The sequence below is a fragment of the Chamaea fasciata genome, unplaced genomic scaffold (assembly GCF_029207755.1).
Source record: "Chamaea fasciata isolate MVZ Bird 193981 ecotype frontalis unplaced genomic scaffold, bChaFas1.0.hap1 SCAF_3, whole genome shotgun sequence".
Lineage (NCBI taxonomy): Eukaryota > Metazoa > Chordata > Aves > Passeriformes > Sylviidae > Chamaea > Chamaea fasciata.
The window spans coordinates 16376558-16397940 of NW_027094088.1; the positions used below are offsets into that span (position 1 = coordinate 16376558).

Here is a 21383-nt window from a genome sequence, read left to right on the forward strand (position 1 = left end):
AGAGCAAGTAAGATTCTCCTGTCTGCCCTTGAGACATGAGAGGAATTTAACTACACAATTCTTACTAAAATTAAGAAGCATTGTAGGATTTGACTGATCTACAGCCCTTGTCATGAAATGTCTCTAGTGCAAATTTCACTATATCATGAGTGACTGTCTTCTGTGCACTGACGCGTTGCTGGTTTTGAATTAAAAGACTCTTGCAGAGTTAATGCTTGGAATGCATCTTATGCAATACATTTTGTACTAATCCTGGAATTTGTTTAATTGCAGGGATATAAAACCAGACAACATCTTGATGGATATGAATGGACATATTCGATTAGCAGATTTTGGTTCTTGTCTGAAACTGATGGAAGATGGAACGGTAAATTAGAAAGAATGATACATTCCTAAATTTTTTTTCTTCAGTCCGTTGACAGCCACAAAATGTGTGCTGATAAAGGGGAAAGATGCCTTATGACAAATGAAATGGAACTGTAAATGGTAATGGTATTGGTATTTAACTAACTTTCTTGAGAATACAACTGCAGACTGCTTGGATCTGCAGTATTTTAAAAACTTTTTAGCAGGCAGTCAACTCATAAATGAATAAAGAGAAGCTGTGCTGTCAATGCCAAGTAGGTGTTTATGAACTATGAATCTCTCGGTTTTAAGCTCTGAGCTCTAATCTTTATTGAAAATGTAAGCTTTAGTATGAGCAGGATGAGATACTGAAATGTGATGATGTTCTTCTAGTACATTTAAATTTGCACAGTATGTAGTAGGTGTGACTAAAATGTAATTCCAGTATGTTTAATCATGTCCCACGGGGTTACAAAGTATTTGACTTAATATATGTGATTGCCAAATCTATAATTGCTTACTGGCTCTAATCCTGACAATTGACAGTTTTGTCATTTTTCTGGTTTTAAATATTGATAATAATTCAGCAAAAGTTTATTATTGGGATGCCTATTAATGCAGTGCCTTGGATGCTCAAGTATTACTTTATGAATTTAGAAGCTTTTGCTTCAGTTTAGTTGTTTTTGTTATGGCAAGAAGGCTGGGCTAAATTTTTATGTACGTGGGCACAGTACCACAGTGTCTGTGATGATGAAAGTTGATTTTAATTCTGAAAATGTAATTTCTCCAGGTCCAATCTTCAGTGGCAGTTGGAACACCAGACTACATCTCTCCAGAAATCTTGCAGGCCATGGAAGATGGAAAAGGGAAGTATGGGCCCGAGTGTGACTGGTGGTCCCTGGGCGTTTGCATGTATGAAATGCTTTATGGAGAAACGCCCTTTTATGCTGAGTCCTTGGTGGAGACCTATGGGAAAATAATGAACCACAAAGTTAGTGCACTTTCTGTCTGTCTCTAAGCTAATTTGTAATAATGGGGTAACTTGAACATGTATTTAAAAATAAGTTTTTATGTACTAATAATGTTAAGTGTTCATAAACGTAGAACAAAAAGTATGTTTCCATGTACCAAGTTAATGGTTATGGATTGCAGATGATTTTGTTTTGGGATAAGGCTAAAACTTAAAATCTGGGTTTGGAAACATGGCTGTTAATTCACTCTGTGGAGTCTGTCTTGGCTACATGGCATCAATCCTGTTGGGTTTCTTTCTTCTGGTGAACCAATTCCCTGGCTTATGCAGAAGATTCTAAAATGTTCTTCCACATGGAGCTAACTGTAGAATTCAACAGCTGTAGTGTAGGAGAAATTTAAATGAAAAAAATTAGAAGACAAAAAATCTTAATAGTTTCTATCCTTAGCAGAAGTCTTTTTTCCTTGAAACCTTACTGCATGTATTTCACAGCTGGAGTATTTGCACATTTTTTTTTCTACATAATGATTTTCACTAAGAAGGTAATGTTTCCAACTTTTTCTTGGTAATAAACTATTTCCTTTTATTTTAATCTTTAAGGAGAGGTTTCAGTTTCCTGCTCAAGTGACAGATGTCTCCGAAAGTGCAAAGGACCTCATCCGTAGGCTCATTTGTAGCAGAGAGCATCGACTTGGACAAAATGGCATAGAAGACTTCAAGAACCATCCATTTTTTGCTGGGATTGATTGGGACAACATTAGGAACTGTGAGGCACCTTACATCCCAGAAGTCAGCAGCCCTACTGATACGTCAAACTTTGATGTGGATGACGATTGCTTAAAAAACTCTGTAAGTATACAATTAACATTTTGATGAATCAGTCTTTGTAGAGTGCTTTGTAAAAAAATGTATGGAAAAGGCAGTTTATTTCACTGTGTTCTGCATAAGTAACAGTTAGGTGCTGCTTTGAAGAACTGAGAGGGGAATACTTTCATAGTTCATAGGCTGGTCCTAAAATCGTACTTGTGTAAGGATAACTTTCGTAAATTTATTGTAGCTTTACCTGCCTTTAGCTAAAATATACCTCTGTTGCAGCAACAAGTTTAGTGTCCATGTCTTATAAAGAATAATACATTCACATACAGATAGCCCGCAAGACTATTTCTAGCAGAGCATTGTTAAGACCTAGTATAAGTTTGCATATTGCATTTTATTGTATTTTATTGCTCTACTCTAATTGCTCATATGGGTGTTGGAGTCCATTCAGTTCATTTCCACTCAACTTTTTCCAGCCTTTTCTCTGACTTGAGTTTTGGGAATTGTAGGAGAAATATTACAGCCATTTCTTAAGGAACAAGAAAATATTTTTACCTTTGCTTAAAATACTCTGCAACTATTGATTTTACCAGACTTTCTGTTTCTATGCTTTTGAAAAGGAGCTTTGACAGATGGTAGATATCTTAGCATTGGAGGAATGCCTTGTTTTCTCTCCTTGGAAATATCTTGGGGTGTGTTTGTGTGTGTGTCTGTTGAAAGATACAGAAACCTACTGTTTACATGTGAGGTAAAGCATTTTCACCACTTTTGCTTTTGTTTTCTGAACTTCACGTGCATCTCAGTTTCACTCAGTTTTCTAGGCCTGCAGATAAGAGGCAACATGAATTGATATAGACATGATCATTATTTGCATTCCCTTTTCTCCAGCTGCACATTAAAACACTTTGTGGGTGTCAGTCTCTTCTCTCAAGTAATAAGCCACAGGACAGGAGGAAACGACCTCAAGTTGAGCAAGGGGAGGTTTAGTTCGGATATTGGGAAAATTTCTTTACCAAAAGGGCTGTCCAGGAGTCAACTATCACTGGAGGTTTTTAAAAGACGTGCAGACATGGTCTTTAGGAAAGTGATTTACTGATGGACCTGACAGTTGATGGCTGGACTCAATGATCTTGAAGGTTTTTTCCAATCTAAATGATTCTGTGATCTCTGATTAAATCTCAGAGCCCTTTTCGTTATGGGCAAATAAGGCAAATCAGTGTAGCTGCATAGGATGACTTGCATTTTTTTTTCATTTTGATTCCTCAGTTGCATCTGATATTTCCACCTTCCTTCACAACTGAATTATTTTTATCTTAAAACTTGTTTATACAGTCTTTAGATGTCTGTTTGCATATTATTTTGTCCAGCAACAGCTGGAATGATGAAGATGGAGTTGCTGGAGTGGATGCTGTGTATAGCAGGTCTTTGTGAAACTGAAATACCTTTTGGAGGTTATTCACACATTTTAGTGTTGTCCATTGCACCACTCCTCCTTTTTAGAGCCCAGTCTCCCACGTGAAGCTCTCAAACTATGCCTTTGCAGTGTGAATGCTTTACCACCGTGAAGAAACAGGAACCTGCAGGTGAAGAAAGAATGCTCCTCTGCTGAGTTACTGGACTCCCAGCTGAAAAAAACCAAGTCCAATTCTTAATTTGCTTTTGGGGGTGAAAAGACATTTGGGGGTGAAAAGCAATGCCCCTGAGCTATTAGAGATGAATGCCAGTTTCTAGAGCTTCTTTTTCAGTTTCCTAATTTGAAACATGTGAAGGTTTTGTTTCTGTTTTAATATAAGGATGTTATTTTCTTGCCATTTCTTTTCACACCTAGTATCTCAGAACTGCTGAAAAAATCTAGCCTAAGGCATTGCATGACTGAGAATATTTTACATTTTTGCTTTGACCAGTGGACATTGCATTTCATATTGCTTTGCCGCAAATTCCTTATATATAACTTGGAGGTATTTTCTCCTCCGTATTTCATACATATCTTTTGATGAAGTTACACATACTCACACTGCTGGTATAGAAGTCAGCACCACAGATAAGCCCATGAGACCTTTTGTTTTCTAAAAATTCTTGGCAAGATTTGAATTGCATAGAGCAAATGAGGAAAACACAATGCTGAAGATAAAAGACAGTGTTGAAAAGCCGTGATTGTTATTCTTCCTGAACTTTGTATGAAACTATAGTCCCATGGAAAAATTGCATACATAATAATGAAATTTAAAAAGTATGTTGAGCGTACACACAAGAATAAAAGGCAAAACTGTACTGTTCAGGCAGCCTAAGTTGTCCTGGATTTTAGCTTTTAACTGTTTGGTTTAGTAATCTTACTGAGAGGTATGATAGATTCAGTTATAATTTTCTCAGCATGGTTGTACAGTTAAATTCACACAAGCAGCAGGAGATACATATCTTGATCTCTGCAAAACAAATTCTTTTGCAGAATCTTACCTTATTATCAATAGATACAATATTTCAGAAAAGTGACCTGTCTGGTACCTGAGAATTGTCATGTGGGCTGTTAAAATCATGCAATTAAGCATTTGTTATTTTTGAAGTTATCTGTAAAGACAGTTTCGAAATTCGAATCTATGAAAGGTGAAAACAAATGTAAAGAAGAAGTAAAATTTTACTTTTTCCAATCATAATAATCTGTAATAATTGGTATTTTTATTTTGATTTAATGGAAGGTTAAGGCTTTGTAATTTGGTCTTGTCCTTAGTTTCCAAAATGCTCAACTTCATGAATTTACACAACCTAGAAATATCATTAGTGTTGTTTGGCAACTCTTTTCTAACATGAAGGTTTTTGCCAGCTAAGAGGACAAGGTTGTGATGTAATATAGCTGACACCACCTCTGGAAAGGTAATCTCAGATTTCTTTTGAATGCAGTCTTACTCCTTTCTTGCTGAGTTTTACGTGAAGGAAATGTACAACTGGTTCCTTTCTTCATTTTTGTTTGGGTTTAGAAAGAAATCGTTACAAACATTTTCTGACAGCTTGGAATCTTTTATCACTTCCAGTGCCATAATTGTCTTGGGGATTTTCTTTTGGTGACTTTTGATGGCCCTGTTTAGTAGAGCAATATAAACCTTGCATCTTGGGGTTAAAGCTTTTAACAGAACATTTAACAATTTTAGAGTTTCAAATAGTCCAAGTAAAATAACAACAAGGTTATTTTAGCCTGAAGAAAAACTCAAAGATTTGTCTTGGCATGTAGTTCTTTGTCTGACAAGAAAGAGGAGCAAAGAATGAAGGAATGGTCAAAGTACTAATGGGATTAGAACACTCCGTTGTATTACTTCTTTCTAGTAAATGCTTGCTGATTGTTCTCTCCAAACAGAGATGGCCCACTCAGAAGTGGGCTGGTGATTCTACAGGCAGGAAGCCCTGTTGACTGAATAGCAGAGACGAGTATAGCAGGGAATAAACGGTGTTGCTCTTTGTGCTAAGAGCTTCTTGGAAAAAAAGGAATAAATTGGCATCTCATATGTGTAATAGTTTGCTTTCCTCCAACAATAGCCTATTTAATTAGAAAAGCATTTTTATGTCAGCATGTTCTGCTTTTGTATATGTTAAAGGCTATTATAAATAGATTTAGTTGATGCTGTTTCATATGTGGGCTGTAGATAAGGATGACAGTGAATATAGTTCACATGATACTGTCACTAACAATTCTCATATGGTTAAATTGGAAAATCTGTTTCTTTTAAGTCCAGTAGGACTGCTTACTCAACTATCCCATTATTTTTCTAGGAAACAATGCCTCCACCATCCCACACTGCATTTTCTGGCCATCATTTACCATTTGTGGGTTTCACATATACAAGTAGCTGGTAAGTTAAGAGTTCCAAAATTGTCTGTAGGCTAGTTACACAGTATTCTTCTAACTTTCTGTCTTTGAAACATATTGAACAGATATCAAAGAATCTGATTTATTGAGGAAATTACCATTATCTAAAATGCTGTCTGTTCAAAAGAATGAGCTCTCTGCAGGTAAAATTTACATTCATGTAAATGTCAGCACCTGTGCTCAGGAGAGTTTTGATGAGAAAGGTTGTTATTAGAGAATGTATAAAATTAACTGCACATGACAAAATTAAGACTAGATGTGTGGACCCTGGTAGAACTTAGTTTATTAGACATTAAAACCAGCTTTATTTCTACCCCTCTGACACTTCTGTAAGTCTGAATAGAAATTTTGTAAAAAATACTTTAAATAATATCTGGTATTAATGTAGAATTTATTTCACTCATATCCATTGCTAAACTAAACAGGGAAGTCCCGTATTTGCTGCTTGTTTTTGAAAATAAACAAAGAAAGAATGTTTTACAGCCACTGAAAAACCAGGCCTAGGTTTCTGCTGGGAACGTGACTATGTCCTAGAATGTCCTAGACTTCAAAAGGATTATTTGCATAAGTAGTGGCATGTGTACATGGGTAGTCACAGCATTTCTGACATGTCCGTGCCCTAGTGGTTATGGGATAATTTCACACCACTTTTAGTGATTGTTGTTGTTAAAGCATTTGTGATACTTGATTCAGTTATTCTCAAATGAACTATTACTGTAATCTTACTGTCTAGGCTGTTGCTTTTTGCTGTCTGGCTAACATAGACTGTCCATAATGATTTTTAATCAGGAGTTCATCCACTCTGTGTAACAAAAAGTGCATTGAGGAGATGAGTCATGCTAGGTAAAAATTATTTCAATTTCCAGTGAGCACATACTAACAAGGTATTCTTTGATGCTATAATAAATGGCTCAGTAATTAACAACTTAAACAAACTGTTTGTTGGTTGATGTTGTTATAGCACTATTTTAAACCAGGCTGTTGTAAAATCCAAAACTATTTATTTTTTTCCCCCAGTGTGCTTTCAGACCGCAGCTGTCTAAGACTGACAGCTGGACCACCCTCCATGGATCTTGATGCCAGCATTCAAAGAACTTTGGAGGATAGTTTAGCAACAGAAGCTTATGAGAGGAGAATAAGACGTCTAGAACAGGAAAAGCTTGAACTTAGCAGAAAACTGCAAGGTATAGTCATTAAAAAAAATCATTCCATCATTTTTAAACTTAGATTAACCTGCAGTTTTGTAAGGCAGAAAAAAATATTAAATATACCTCCTGAAATGCATTCTAGCAGAAGAGAATTCTCTTCATTATTTCCGTTGACAAATTAAACATAACATAAACATTTCATTCTTAAAACTTCTAAGAACTTAGTTTGTCCAGCTGACAATTGCTGAAAAATTGGCACTTAATAGTTGGAAATTAAAAATTGTAGAATGCCCAATGCAGGATCTTTTGGCATGTCTTAATTTATCAGTAGTATCTCTTTGATCTCTTCAGATATCAGACATGTTATTCGTCCTCTCTCTTTCATCTTTTTCTAGAGTCCACTCAGACAGTGCAGGCTCTGCAGTATTCAACAGTGGATGGCCCAATAACAGCAAGCAAAGATTTAGAAATTAAAAGTTTGAAAGAAGAAATTGAAAAGTTGAAGAAACAGGTAACAGGTATGTTGTAAATACTTATGTAAAAGCTGTAACAGGAAACTGTATTTTGCCAAGTTTGGTTTTTTCTCTCCATTTGTAATTCTTTCCAATTGTATGAAAGAGTTTTCCAGTTTATTTTTACTTTTGATTTTACCGCTCACTCTTTCACTGTACCTCAAAATTTTCTCCAAATTCAGTTTGAGTTTTCCAAGTGGAAAGTAGTAGTGCATGAGAGATGATACAATGGGCTATGAGGATGCACTTCCAGCAGCAGAACTCACCAAAGAAAACTGCCACCAAATAAGTCCTGCCTACAGCTGCATGGCCGCTTCTCAATCTGTGCAATCCCTGCACTCCCTCATGACTTTAATTAACTCAATTAAACAAGGAAAATGCTGTTAGATAGAGAGAATTTAATCAACTTATGATCAGATAAATCAGCACAAGGTGGGCAATAGAAGCATATGAGGAGAGGGAGAAGGACCACCTTCCAGCTCTGCTGTAAATGAGCTGTCATTTGTTTCAAAACTGAACGTTTATTTTCTTTGCTTCTGAGAGTTGTTGAAGATTTTATGAAAACTAAAGTTTTGGCTGTCAAGTACCTCAGTACTTTAAGTTTGAAAAGTGTTTTTAAAATCTGTGCAGCTAAAAAGATTTATTTTTTAAAGTAATGTTATAATTCCTTTTATCAGGACTCTCAAACTTGTTGAAAAGCAAAGGTCTACTTAGGCCAGTATGTGTGTTTTACAGAGGCAATGGAAGACATTCAGGGAAAGATCCATCTTTTTCCAGACTTACTTTCCCAGATTCTGGGCAATGTTTCAAGAACTTTGAGAGGGAGAGCTTATATTGCACCACTATATTGAATATAGCTATGAGTGAACCAATTTGCTATCTGTTTAGCTAATGCCTTTTTAGCCTGCTTTAAAGGCTAGTATTCAGTATTCTAAATTTGATATTCTGAATTAAATTCAAGGGAATTTTCTCTCACAGTGATTCATAGCATAGGACTCCTGCTACCTGTCTCCATAATACTGTCTTTAAAATAGGATCTTGAGAGCAGAGGCATCTCAAAAAATTTAAAAAAAAAAAGGAGAAAAGGAAGCACAGGAAGACTTTTTTTATTAAGGAAAATTAACAAGAAACTGTTAGGTATCAGGTCAGGAACCAGAGAAACAAGAAGAAAAACCCAATTAATCTTATAGAAATAGGAAAATATCTGCATTCTGTGTGAAAAATCAGTCACATGCAGTGGTAGATACATCTCTGTTATGTGTCCATATCTTGCCTGAGACAAGGGAAAAACAAACAGCTAGACAGGTTGAAGGAAACTACAAAAACATTTGTTCTGGTTTGTATTTGTGACAAGGTTTCATTCAATCCTGAAAGTGTTGGGAATGCCAGCAACAACACCCACAGAAAGAGTAACTTGAACTTAACCTGCAGACACTTGAGTTGATGTGTTTAGACTCTGCAGCTGCCTTATGGGGCAGAACAGCTGTGTGTGAACTGCAGAGTGCAGCACATAGATTACAGCCTGTTAAAACTGTGTAGTCTGAAAAAAGCCCTTTACAGATACACAGTTGGACAGCTGCTCTGGAGTGATGCAGCAATTTTGTATTGTACCATAGGCATTATTTTTGGATAGGAACATGGCTTAGCTAGCTCAGGGAGGATCACTCTGGTTTGAGTGATGCCATGTTGGCACTTTGTCAGGACAAAGGGTTTTGTGAAATTTCGCTCTAGCCAAATGTCCCTCCTCTTGCTGCTGTAATGAGGATATAGACATAAACATGATCAGAAACCCCTTCTCTGCAACAATCCTTAGATCAGGTTTTGAGTCTTCGCAGCCACTGAAAAGCAACATTTACAAGATCAGCTTTTGAATGAGGCCAGTCATTCACAGAAAAACATCAGGATCAGCTTTAAATTATATATTTTATTCTTTACTGTTGAGCTGCAACTTAGTTCATTGCTGAAAGTATCACTTCCTTGGTAATGAAAAAAAAAATTGTAAAGGTGTAGAAACATTTCCCAACATATCTGCTATCCCTTGTGTAGTGGTTTTGGTTTGCCAATTTGAGATTTCCCAGCTAATGCACTAAATAACGTCGTGGGTTGAGCACTGTCTAAACGTCAATGCACTTACCAGAATTATTTACTCTTTTTCTGCTGTGAGCCAGGATTAGGAGAAGAACAAAGGCTCAAAAATCTAAAGGGTATAAAGAAAACTTTATGTAAAATAAACTAAAGAAAACAACTATAAGAACCAGAATAAAACTTTTAGAACACTTTTCCTCCCCCCACAACTTTCTTTTCTTATCCACTGATGACGTAAAGAGACAAAACTTTAGGACTTAGGTCAAATGACCACCTCTAAATGAGTCTTCTGTTAAGTTCTCTTAGGGAGAGGAGTCTCTTTTGCCATGTCATGGAGACTTCTCCACAAGAAACAGTTCTCTCGTGGCTTCAAATTCCATGAATAGCAGCCACCTGGAAATCTGCAATCGTGAAATCCCTCCCATCTTATTGCAGCCTTCCCACAGCTGCATTTATGGGCTATGCCTGACTTATGGGGTGCTATTTTAGGGATGAGCTGTTCAAAGCAAAGGTTCTCTTCATCTGTCTGACATGATCTTCATCTCTAGGAACAGAGGTCTTCTTCTTTCCCTGGGGGAAAAGGGTCTTCATCACTCTCATCTCTTTCTCTCTCTGTCTCTGTCTCTCTCTCTGTCTCTGTCTCTGTCTCTCTCTCTCTGTCTCTCTCTGTCTCTCTCTGTCTCTCTCTCTCTCTCTCTCTCTCTCTCTTCAAGCTTCTCAGGAGATTACAGCTTCTTCAACATTTACTTACTTTAGCACAAGTGCCTTTGCTCATGTCTGAAGTTTGAACATTCCATCTCCCCATACTGTTTCCATGAATTAAAGGGATATTCTAGTGTATCACAGTCCATTACCATGGTCTATGCAAAAGAATTTATGGTCTTGCAAAAGAATTTCAGCTTAAGACTAAAGCATCTTCTCATTCTCCTCCCATCTGGGATTTGACTCTTTCTTTGCAGACTTTGGTGTCTTCATGTCGTTTCTCTAGGTGTCTTCACTCTGTCCTTTTCTCTCACTTGAGAGAGGATCAGTGCTTTGCAAGTTTCATCTGTGCAGTAAAAGTCTTAATATCTCTCATGCAGAGGTCACGATGGTTTCTGCTCGGCGATGGCTGGAGCAGTCACGGTGACAGATTCGGGCTGCGCTGGGGCTGTGCCAGGGTCTCAGGGGCTCGGCCAGCACTGGGGCAGAGGCAGGGCCCAGTCCAGCCCCGCCAGGCCCACGCTGGGATGGGGGAAGAACCAGCAGGATGTTAACAGCTGCTGGGGCCCAGCCTGACCAGCACAGGGCCCCCCGCCATCCCCTGCCCAGCAGCCGCTGGGGCCCGGCCTGGCTGGGACAGGGGGCCAGGCCGGCCTGTTACCTGTTCCCAGGTGGGAAGAAATGAGAGCTTTCCCGGGGTTCGTTCGATTTTTAAGGTGTGTGTTCACAGAGGCGTGTTCAGCTTCCTAGTGGTTTAACAAAGTGTCAGGATTCAAAACTAACCACTGATTAGTTTTGTCAGGCATGGAGGAAACTGTTAACACTGTCTTTTAGAAAAATCATTTCTGTGGGTGGCTTCTTCCCTCCTCACTAAATGTCAATCAATGCAAAACCAGCACACCTTTTCTAATTGAAAAGAAGTCAAAGGCCGATGAAGGTGGTCAATACTGAGAATTTTTTTCCTAAAGTAATTTTCTGCTTCACACCACATACATATTTGTGTATTTATATTTATTCCTAGACAGAATGTGTACTTTTGGAGTTTGGTTTGGAAGTGAACAGTGGGATCAAATGAGGAAGTTGTAGAGTTGTCTAATCCATCCCCAGTGACCACACAGCTTTGCCAGTATATACTTGAATGCTTTGTCTGATCCAGCCATTTGCTAGAAAACACTCATTTGTGCCTGAAGCTGTAACTAATAAAAGCAAATTTGATAAAATAAAAAGGGAATGTTCTATTTTACTTGATTTTGTGGTGGTTTTGAGATAGATTTTAGAACTATATTAATGGCAGAATACAGAAACAAACCAGATGATGGCCCTGTCTGAATGCTTCCAAATATTGGGGGTCTAGTTCCAGGTTTTCTGGTAGCCTTTAAAAGATCTAATTGTTTTGCTAGATCTGATGAACCTTAAGAAGGTTCCATTCAGGTGCATAGCTGAGCTTTTTATGCTTTGGGCTCATCTCTTGTGCAACTAAATGTAATGTGGCAATATAATGTGTGTGTTTGCATATATTATCTAAAATGTTAGTTACTACTAGGGTAGTTAACGGAAAATTGCCATTTACAATGCTTATGTCACACCTAGCTTTTTGTTACATTCTTTAACCTGTTTTACTGCCTTTTCTGAAACTAAGAGTAAACACCTGCTCAAAAAGGTAATAAAGAATGAACTCAAAATTGTGTCAAATTCAGGAGTGTCACCAGGAGGGCTTAGAGAAATACATTTTTCTTGTCTATCTGGTTTTCCAGGAAATGACAAGCTAGCATATGCTTTCAATTTCTGAGGTCAAAGTTATAATTTTTGTTCGCTAAGTTACATAGGAGAAAACTTTGAGGAATCTTTAATATTGCCAAATATGTAAAGGGCAGCAATGCAAGAAGAAAACAGAGCCATGGAACAAAGTAGTTCATGCACAGAAAAGAGATTTATCTTGGCTCAGCAGAGCCATATATAAACTTTCTTTTTACTGGTGACTTCAGAGTAGACTGCATAAGGGAGGCAGTTAATAATTTCTGGCTTTGAGCTACATCTCTTATTTAAGTGCATTCTTTTAAAATTTTAAACAAGAGTCAATGAATTAAAACAATAATGAATATTTTTCTGGGTAAAAGCTAATGGTATTAATTTGCTTATAAAATTCTTGTGTTTCAGAAATTAACCCTCTTAAAAATGTATGTGTTTTTATATTTGATTTCTCCAAGAGCCAGTCCCTTAGGGTTACATTCATGAAAATGTAGTTAAAGGCTGTTATTAAAGAGTATAGATGGGTTCCTGTTCTTTGGGTAAATACAAGTGGTCTGAAAACCTGCCCACAACTGAAACAAAAGACAACATGTCCAGTGAGTCCATAGAACTTGGAATTAACTTACCTTCCTATAAATCTTGCTTTAATGTCTTGTTTTTAAGTAAAGCCTACAAGGCAAAAAAAAACCCCACTCACTGGCTAGAAAATTTAAGCTGCCATATTTTATGCATTTTGGGTTTTTTTTGTAGAATTTGAGGGTATTTATATGACATTATTTAACTGTGCCATAGAAATATTATCACTGTGTAACTGACTGTTGGTAAAAAACTGGCTGCAATAGTGCTCCTTTATTTATAGTAGTAATAAAGCAGGTCACATAAAAACAAGTGTTTTTCACACTAGAAATAAGTAAAATCAGCTGAAGTTAATTTTAAAGAATATCGACAGGGGAACACTTGCCAGCTCTTGAGTGATCCATTATTTTTACTGTTTCTTTTGTGGGGACGTTTGGAGGAGGAGGGAGACTGTTTATAATTACAGTGTAATAAAAGGTGTATTATATATTACATCACAGCACAAAGAAATCAAATGTATGTGTTGTGTTAAAGCATACATTACAGGATTATGTATAGAGCATCGTTGTTATAGTGTGAGAGGACAAGTTGTTACCATTTTTGTGTTGTATTCCAGCAAGGTGTGACCTTTCATTCTGCTCCCTTAAAAGCAGATAATGGCAGCTGAAACAACCCTCTCCCTATTCTAAGCCAGAGAAGAATTGCCTTATTTTGTGATTAAATGGAAACCAGGAAAAACACTGAAGGGGCTTCAAGCAGCTAGGCTATGCTATGCTATGCTATTCTAGAATTATGATTTTTCCCTCAGAATATTTAGAGTTCTGCTGCTTTTTCTAGAATCTGGTCAGCTAGAACAGCAACTCGAGGAGGCCAGCACTGCAAGGCGGGAATTGGATGACGCTTCCAGACAAATAAAGGCTTTTGAGAAGCAAGTCAGAACACTGAAGCAAGAGAGAGAAGATCTTAATAAGGTAAAATCATTTTGTCAGCAACTGTTCTAAACCCTCAAGACTGTTTTATTTTTGTCCATTTGGCTTGTAATAACTTTAAAGTGTAAAACTAATGAGCAGATAACAAGTGTGTAGCATGACCTACTTTGCTTTCTGCCTTTTTTTGTTGGAGAAAAGGACATTATTTAACACAGTCTGTGTGAGTGCTGGGTGCTCCCTAAGTGACTGCTTCCAGATAGTGAACAACTTCATAATCCAAATTGCATGGTGGCTGCAAAAAAGGTTTTATAGCTTCACATCTAGGTGATAATGGTAGGGGTTAGAAGACAGACTAGAGAAGAACAATTCCAGACAATTTAGGCTGAAGTATGGGTGAGACTTTAACAGTGAAAAAATGTGAAGAATATGGTATTAAGTCTGTGTCACAGAAGTGTTTCCAGAAGGGAGATGTGAAAAATTGCCCAAGTATGAAAATTGAAAAGTAATTTGAAATATCTACCGTTAAAGAGTACTGGATTTTGTTTCTTCTTCTCTATCTCCCTTATCCCTCATTTTCTTATTTATAACATACTGTCTTTCATGGCTCTTTTTTGTATTCATTATTAAATCAACCTGTAATCCGGTGTGAAATATATAAAACCTGTTTTGCCTTGTGATTATACTGGTATTTTAGAGTCCACACTGAAGTTGATGTGCCGGCTGTGTTTAACACTATTTCTTCAGACACTTGAGGCTCTTAAAATTTTGAAAGCTGCCAGTTTGTCCCAGAAATACCATCTCTCTTCTAAACCAACTCATAGTAATTAGGATCTCCTTTTAAGAATCTTAGAAATGTTTTCAGATTTACATGGATGTCAGCAGTGCCAAATGTTAATTCTTCCTGCTGGTGGAGTTTTTGTCCTGAAATTTGCTTTTCCTTACTTCTTTTTTCTGCTCTGGTTTGACTGAACATTATTGAACTATTTAAACTGGTAGTGTGGTAGTGTGGTGGCACAAATCTAGAGCACAGCAAGCTTTGTGAAGGTATTGTGGTGTGAAGTTATCACTGCACTAGCACTGTTATTTCATGCTGGTGAAAAGAATAGTTATCATATATTGCTTTTATTCACTGCAGTGTTTTGTTGCCTGAAACTTTCCCTGATATTTGATATTAAGATACAGTGTATGGAAATCATATTTGCCATTGCAGGCCAGTTTTCAAAAGCTTCTTGAGTAAAAATTTTCATAGAGGAGAGTTTTCCATTCAGTTTTAATCATTTAACACTTGAGATTCTTGTAATTTATTTAAGTAATTTTTTTAAAAAAATGCTAATGATATTTTTGCATTAAGAATGCAAGGTATTTTTATATTGTAATGCAAGTGCTTGAAAAGCATTGTGTTTACCTGTAATAATGGAGTAGACTCCTACTTGGTTTACATTTATGGAATTTTACCAACTCTAGTGTAAAACATGCCTCTTTCCTTATTTATAGGGGCATGCAATCTGTATTGTAGATGCATTCATGAAATAAAAAAGAATATGTAGTTTCTATTCGCTCTGGAGAAGGTGTTAGATGTGCATCCAAAGACAGAATTGGCCTTGTAGCTTTCTAGGTTTATTACTTAATTCTTTTTTTAAACTGTAGGAACTGGCAGAGTCTAGTGACAGATTAAAATCCCAAGCCAAAGAGCTGAAAGATGCACACAGCCAGCGGAAATTGGCAATGCAGGAATTCTCAGAGATGAACGAGCGGCTGACAGACTTGCACTCTCAAAAACAAAAGCTTGCCCGCCAGCTCCGAGATAAGGAGGAAGAAATGGAAGTGGTGATGCAAAAAGTAGAAAGTTTAAGGCAAGAGTTACGCAGAACAGAGAGACTTAAAAAAGAAGTAAGTGGTGAGAAGATTGTTTAGACTCTATGAATAAGTTATATGTAAGGTTTTCTAAGTTTTGGTGGGTTTTTTTTTTTTTGATTTGTAAATCTAACCTTTTGTCTGTTGTTTCAAACAGTATCAATTTTGTTTTCTAAGACTTTGAAGTGTTCAGTTTGGTGCTGAAGATTTCTCTCTTATATTGAAAACCATCAATAGATTTTGGAAAAAAACCCACAGAATCCTATCTATTAAAAACGTATGTACTTTTGTAGCTGGAAGTCCAAGCTGAAGCTGCAGCTGCTGAGGCATCCAAAGACAGGAAATTGCGAGAGAGGAGTGAACAGTACTCTAAACAGTTGGAAAGCGAAGTAGAAGGGCTAAAGGTTAGTCTGTTTTGATATTAACACCTGCAAACTTACTAGTCAACTAGGACTTGGATCTGTTTGATTGCTTTCAGATGTAGGACAAAAGGGTTTGTCAGTCTGTCACTTCAGTTGGTGCTGAATGTTAACACAGGCATGCATTGCATTATTGTCCAGAAAAATGAACATTTGCCTGATGTGCTATTTGTTAATAACCAACCGTATTTTACCACATTGCTTCCATTAATATTTTGTTTAACTTTACCTGTTAAAAGCTTTTTTTTTTTTTTTTTTTAGTATAGGATGGTTAAATATTTGAAGATAAACCTGCAATGTAGGCGGGTTTCTCTATAGGTGTTCTGTCTGCTGTGTAGTTCCTCAGGTTTCCTGCTCAACAGATGTCAACTGATGTAACCATAAAGGCACAGTTCTAGTACATTCTGCCAGAAGATGAGGCATTTCTGCCCAAGAACAGCACTGAGCTTGAAGGCTTTGTTTATATTGATGAGATTGCTGACATGTGCATGTGATTTTAATAGAAGAAATTTAAGGCAGCCAAGAATGTTAACTGTTATTTTATTCTGTGATTTAGCTTTTTATGCAGTGCTCTAGAGAAGTTAGGCTTTCTCAAAAATTGAATAGAAAGTTTTTAATTTACTTATATGGATTGCTGTTCATTTACAGCAAAATCCTGTTCCAAATGTTTTGTGCAGTAGGGTAATTCTAAACCTTTTAGGCAAAATGTGACATTAGTCCTAATCTGGTCTTAATTTAAATGACCAAGTCTTTTTTCATTAGAATTCTCTGAGACATTAATGAACTTCAAGTTATGGCACAGAAAGTTTGGTGAGTTTTTGCAGACATACCTCTATTTGGCCTTCCTTGCTAAAATAAAATAAAGAAATCCATTCAATATGAAATTTGGATTAATAAAGTTTCTACTGCTGTGAATTCAGATTGTTATCTAAAAATTAATATGTGTTTCTTCTGCTTCCATGAATCGTCCCCATCAGCAAGGAGTTTGTATGACAGTTTAAGAGATGAGAAGAATTTTTGGGAGATCTGTTGAGAATAAATGATACGCTCATTTATAACAGCAGGGCAAGTTTGCCAGAAGAGGAAAAGGGAATTTTAGCTTATTGGTAATATTTTACAATTCAGTGAGTACACTTTGTAGCACATGTGGTTTTTGTGATACTGCACTGTCCATTCAGTAAAAGCTCTGCGTGGCTCCTTAGTTAAATTCAGGGAGCTCTCCTATACACAAAAGCAAGTGTTTAAAGAAGAAAGAAAGGTTTCTCCAGATAAGGAGAGTAGAAAAGACCATAAATGAGGGAAGGTTAAGTGTAAACAGGATGTTGAGAGCAAAATGAAGAGAATTTAGGAAGCATTTTGCGGAGGATGTTCAGAGTGATTCCAGAGAGTTCTTTAAATCCAAAGCAGAAAACCTCAGGAAACTCATGGGGCTGCTTGGGGATGGAAAAGTCAACCTCTGAGCTAATAGAGCAGTGGCAAAAAATGCTCCACAAGTCCCAGACTTCACTGCTGAAGGAGGGGAGATTGCCACAGAGTGTGTTCTTTGCAGCAGGCTGAGCACATGAGCTGGATGTGTCTGGGATGATTGCAGGAAGCAGGAGGGCTGGCAGGTGAATCAGACGTGAAGTCACCTGAGGGAGTTCTGAAGGAACTTAAATGAGAAGAGAGCTGCTGGCCAAGATGTGAACCCGCGTATTACGGGCAGCCCACTGTGCCACTGTAACGCTCATTCAGATCATCTGGGGAGGTGCAGAGGACTGGGTGCAGCTTCCTCAGGAAAGGAGTAGAGTCTGTGATAAAGGATAAGGTCAGAGAATCCATGGATGAAGAGCCTGTTGGGAAGAAGGCAGTGTGCCTTCTGTTCAGCCAAGTGCTGCAGCACTGACCTGCGGGTGTTCTGCAAACTCATCAGTGAAATGTGTGGACAGAGGGGATCCTGTGGATGTCATGTATTTTTACTGATTTTCAGTAAAATCAGGCTCAATATTAGTCAGCAGCGTGCCCTGTTAGCCGAGAGGGGTGCATTAAACAGCAGCTGTCCGTGTGCCAGGAGATGCATTATGTCTCAGTTGCACCATTTGTCCATTTGAAATAGGCATGTATGAAAGTGTCTGTTTGGAATATGTGTTTGCATCAATTAAAAATGTATTCTCTGTTTACTAAATCTCCCTAGTTCTCTAAGCCATTGTTCAATACCATTTGGTTTTCTCATCTACTGCACCCTCTCTCTTATGGTTGCTATAGTATCTTTCCATTGTGGTAAGAAATGTGCAATTCCACTAACACATTAGGTACCTGATAGAGGATATTGCAAAGCCTAAACTTTTTCTATGCTCCGTTGCCCTATATGTGTGAACAATTTAGGATGTTGGGAAGTAACAAACAAGTTCCATAGTTAACTGCCTGTGCATGAAAGGAAATTACTACGCTTGCTTTTTTTAAAAAAAAAATCTTTCTTTCTCCAAAGCACTTTCTTAGGATGGCATCGTCTTTCTCCAGTTTATCGTTCTGCAGCCTAAGGGCAGGATTTTACTCTTAGATCAAAACAGATGGTTGTTTTGATGAGTTAGAGAAAACAGTGCAGTAGCAGCACATCTCTGCCTCGTACATGTAGGGGGTTTTGCAGTTTTTTGCTGACACAAACAGCAAGGCCCAGCTTTCTCACAGGATTTGTCATGGTACAAATTCAGCTCATTGGAATGTTCTGCAATGACATTTAGCTCTTAAAGCCTCTTCATACATCAGCAAAAGAAAATTACCCAAAGCTGTGCCAAATTAAGGGTGACTGAGAGGTTTTTAACATCTCATGGTAAGAACGGAGGTATGATTAACAAAATACCTTCAATCTTCTGGAAGGTGTGACACAGTCACCAAAAGGAAGTAGATTTTCCAGTTGCCTGCACTTTGTCAAAACAGTGTTTTTATGAATTTGCTCTTCTTAGAATACCTTTAATTACATACTTTAAAAACCAGAAGAAATTCCAAACCAAGTTGTCCATATGTTGACATTAAAAAGTTATTTCCATACTTGGATTTCAGTGCATGTCATGCCACTATCTCACTTTGAACCTGATCTTGCTCCTCCTCTATGTTATGACAGGACAATGAGTTTAGTGAGTGCAGCATTTGGTGCAAATGTGTTTGTATCCTGAAGCAGTGTGTAAAGACTATTGAAAAGCCAGAAGACCTCACTAAGAGAGCTATGAAGCTGTGAAAAGTGAAGTAATTACTCTTATTGTTTAAAGATTGTTTTTCCTGTTAATCCACTATGATAGAAATGGGCAGTTTAAGTAAAATAGGTCGGGGTTTCCCTCCTGATACAATCCATACAGTGTTTCTGTAGCTAGACTTCAACCTTCAGTAAAGCCTCTGCTTGTCTTAGTATAGCTTTTCCAGAAATTATTTATCCTTCAGAGTATATTAACTGTGTATCCTAGTCCTTATTCTGCATTTGTGAAAGTCTCTTGAACTTGTTGCTGTCAACTGTGTGAGTGGAAGCATCAAAGTCTTTAATTCTGTAGTCATTTTCTGATTGCATTTAAGGGGAGTCAGAATGTGACCAGAGGCTTTTAAAGTGATGATCAAATTTACAATGGCTTGAAAACTACTACTGCACTTAAATAACAGAATAATAGAGTGTCATTCAGATTTATGCTCTCAACAAATTTGGAAAAAATTGAGATAGATGTGTTTAACTCAAGGCCCTAATGGGATATTTCTAAACAAAGACTTTGGAATATTGAGTTGTTATTAAGCATCATTTTCAGCATTCTTGGGTGTTAATTTGGGGCTGTTTATTTCAGCAAAAACAGGTTGGTCGCTCACCTGGGGTAAGCAGTATAGAACACCAGCAAGAGATCACTAAATTAAAGGCAGACCTGGAAAAGAAGAGTGTTTTCTATGAAGAGGAGCTATCCAAACGTGAAATAATGCATGCTAATGAAATAAAAAGTCTGAAGAAAGAATTGCGGGATGCAGAGAGCCAGCAGCTTGCCCTCAAGAAGGAGATCATGGTTTTGAAAGACAAGTTAGAGAAAACCAGAAGAGAAAAGTGAGTATTGTATGAAATTTACCTATTTTTAACCCTTTGAAGTCTCCTAGTATTGTTCCAAACACACTGTCACTTTCTTAAATGTAATGCAGACTGTTGCATTTTGGCTGAGCTGATGTTAGGGTTGGAAACAGTCACCCTTAAAAACGGAACAGAACAAAAAACTGCACATCCTTGTACTGAAACAGTTAATTTTGCACCAGAACTGTTTTACTGGCTGACTGTTCCAAGGTATGTAACTTGAGTTACAGACTTGCAGCTCGGGGTGAGTTGACCCCTGAAGCTTTTGTTGCACTTTAAAACAGTTTTTCAACATTTTTCTTTTATTTGGTATTTTCATCTTTTGATGCAAAGGTAATGTGTTAGAGACCAAGTATTGTTTACATTTCTGCCAGCACAGGAACAGTCACTTTATGTGAGCTGAGGCTAATCCATGCTGGGTTCCATCCAGTGTTAACATCAGTCAGCAGACTACTGTGGGCGTAAGCTGCTTTATCTCTTCTGACATGGTAATTTGTCAGACCCGCTTTTTTCTCTCCCACATAGTGGAGCTTATAACGGGCCTTGAGATTGTTCCTAGAGGCATTCATCAATAAAAACAAGTTTTGATGTTGGATGGTGTAGTAGTGGGCATAAGTTATAAATTCAACATGCTCATGTTCATTCATAAAAAATTCAGAATGCTTTAAAGACACTAATATAGATGAGTCTTTTTGCTGCTGTGGCAAGATGGCAAATGAGAGAAACCATGGAGAAGTCCCTGATGAGAGCTTAGCCAAACTATAGCAAGCCCTTTAAATATAAGTAGTAAATTAAATACAATTTTTTTTTCCAAAATAATTATGCAAATAGAGGTGGAAACACTGTATTTCTGGTAAATTGTATTCAGCAGGGAACATAGATCATGCAGCCTAGAATGCAGTGCATGAACTGTTTCTTCCTAGCATGCAGCTATTAAATAGTCTGGACCTACTAACAGCACAGGAGTTTGCAGCTTTGTTTTAGGTGGAGCGGTAACATTTGCCCCGGCAGCGTGTTTTCATTGTGACGCAACTTAATGGTCTTGCTGACCAATGCGTTACAAATGCACGAAAGGCTATTCTGTCTTGTAAAATACAAAAGTGATGCTGTGACACTCTTTTAAGTCCAGCAGTGTCTCAGAAGGAGGAATATTCATTAAAGAATCATGAATACTTCTTTCTGCAGGTTAAATTGTTTGTAAGGATCGCACCTCCAAGCAGTGACCACACCAAAAACTCCTTCTTTCCCAATTCTAATGTCATACAGCTGCAGGCATTCTAACTAAATGTCCATTCTGACTAGCTCATAAACTTTCTTTCAGTCTCGTCTCTCTCTATAAATACAAAAAGA

General features: G+C 37.4%; 1 protein-coding gene across 4 annotated transcripts in view; it reads left to right on the plus strand.

Moving 5' to 3' along the window:
* Positions 1 to 21383, plus strand: part of CDC42BPA (CDC42 binding protein kinase alpha) — a 185428-nt gene that overhangs the window by 102439 nt on the left and 61606 nt on the right. For 3 of the 4 annotated variants that reach the window (XM_066178138.1, XM_066178139.1, XM_066178140.1), the window contains exons 7-16: positions 274 to 367; positions 1136 to 1336; positions 1916 to 2164; positions 5891 to 5970; positions 7005 to 7171; positions 7531 to 7653; positions 13597 to 13730; positions 15336 to 15578; positions 15836 to 15946; positions 19765 to 20012. In XM_066178138.1, coding sequence (XP_066034235.1) covers positions 274 to 367; positions 1136 to 1336; positions 1916 to 2164; positions 5891 to 5970; positions 7005 to 7171; positions 7531 to 7653; positions 13597 to 13730; positions 15336 to 15578; positions 15836 to 15946; positions 19765 to 20012 — 1650 coding nt within the window. The remainder of the gene's footprint in view (positions 1 to 273; positions 368 to 1135; positions 1337 to 1915; positions 2165 to 5890; positions 5971 to 7004; positions 7172 to 7530; positions 7654 to 13596; positions 13731 to 15335; positions 15579 to 15835; positions 15947 to 19764; positions 20013 to 21383) is intronic. The other variant, XM_066178141.1, reaches the window with a different exon arrangement.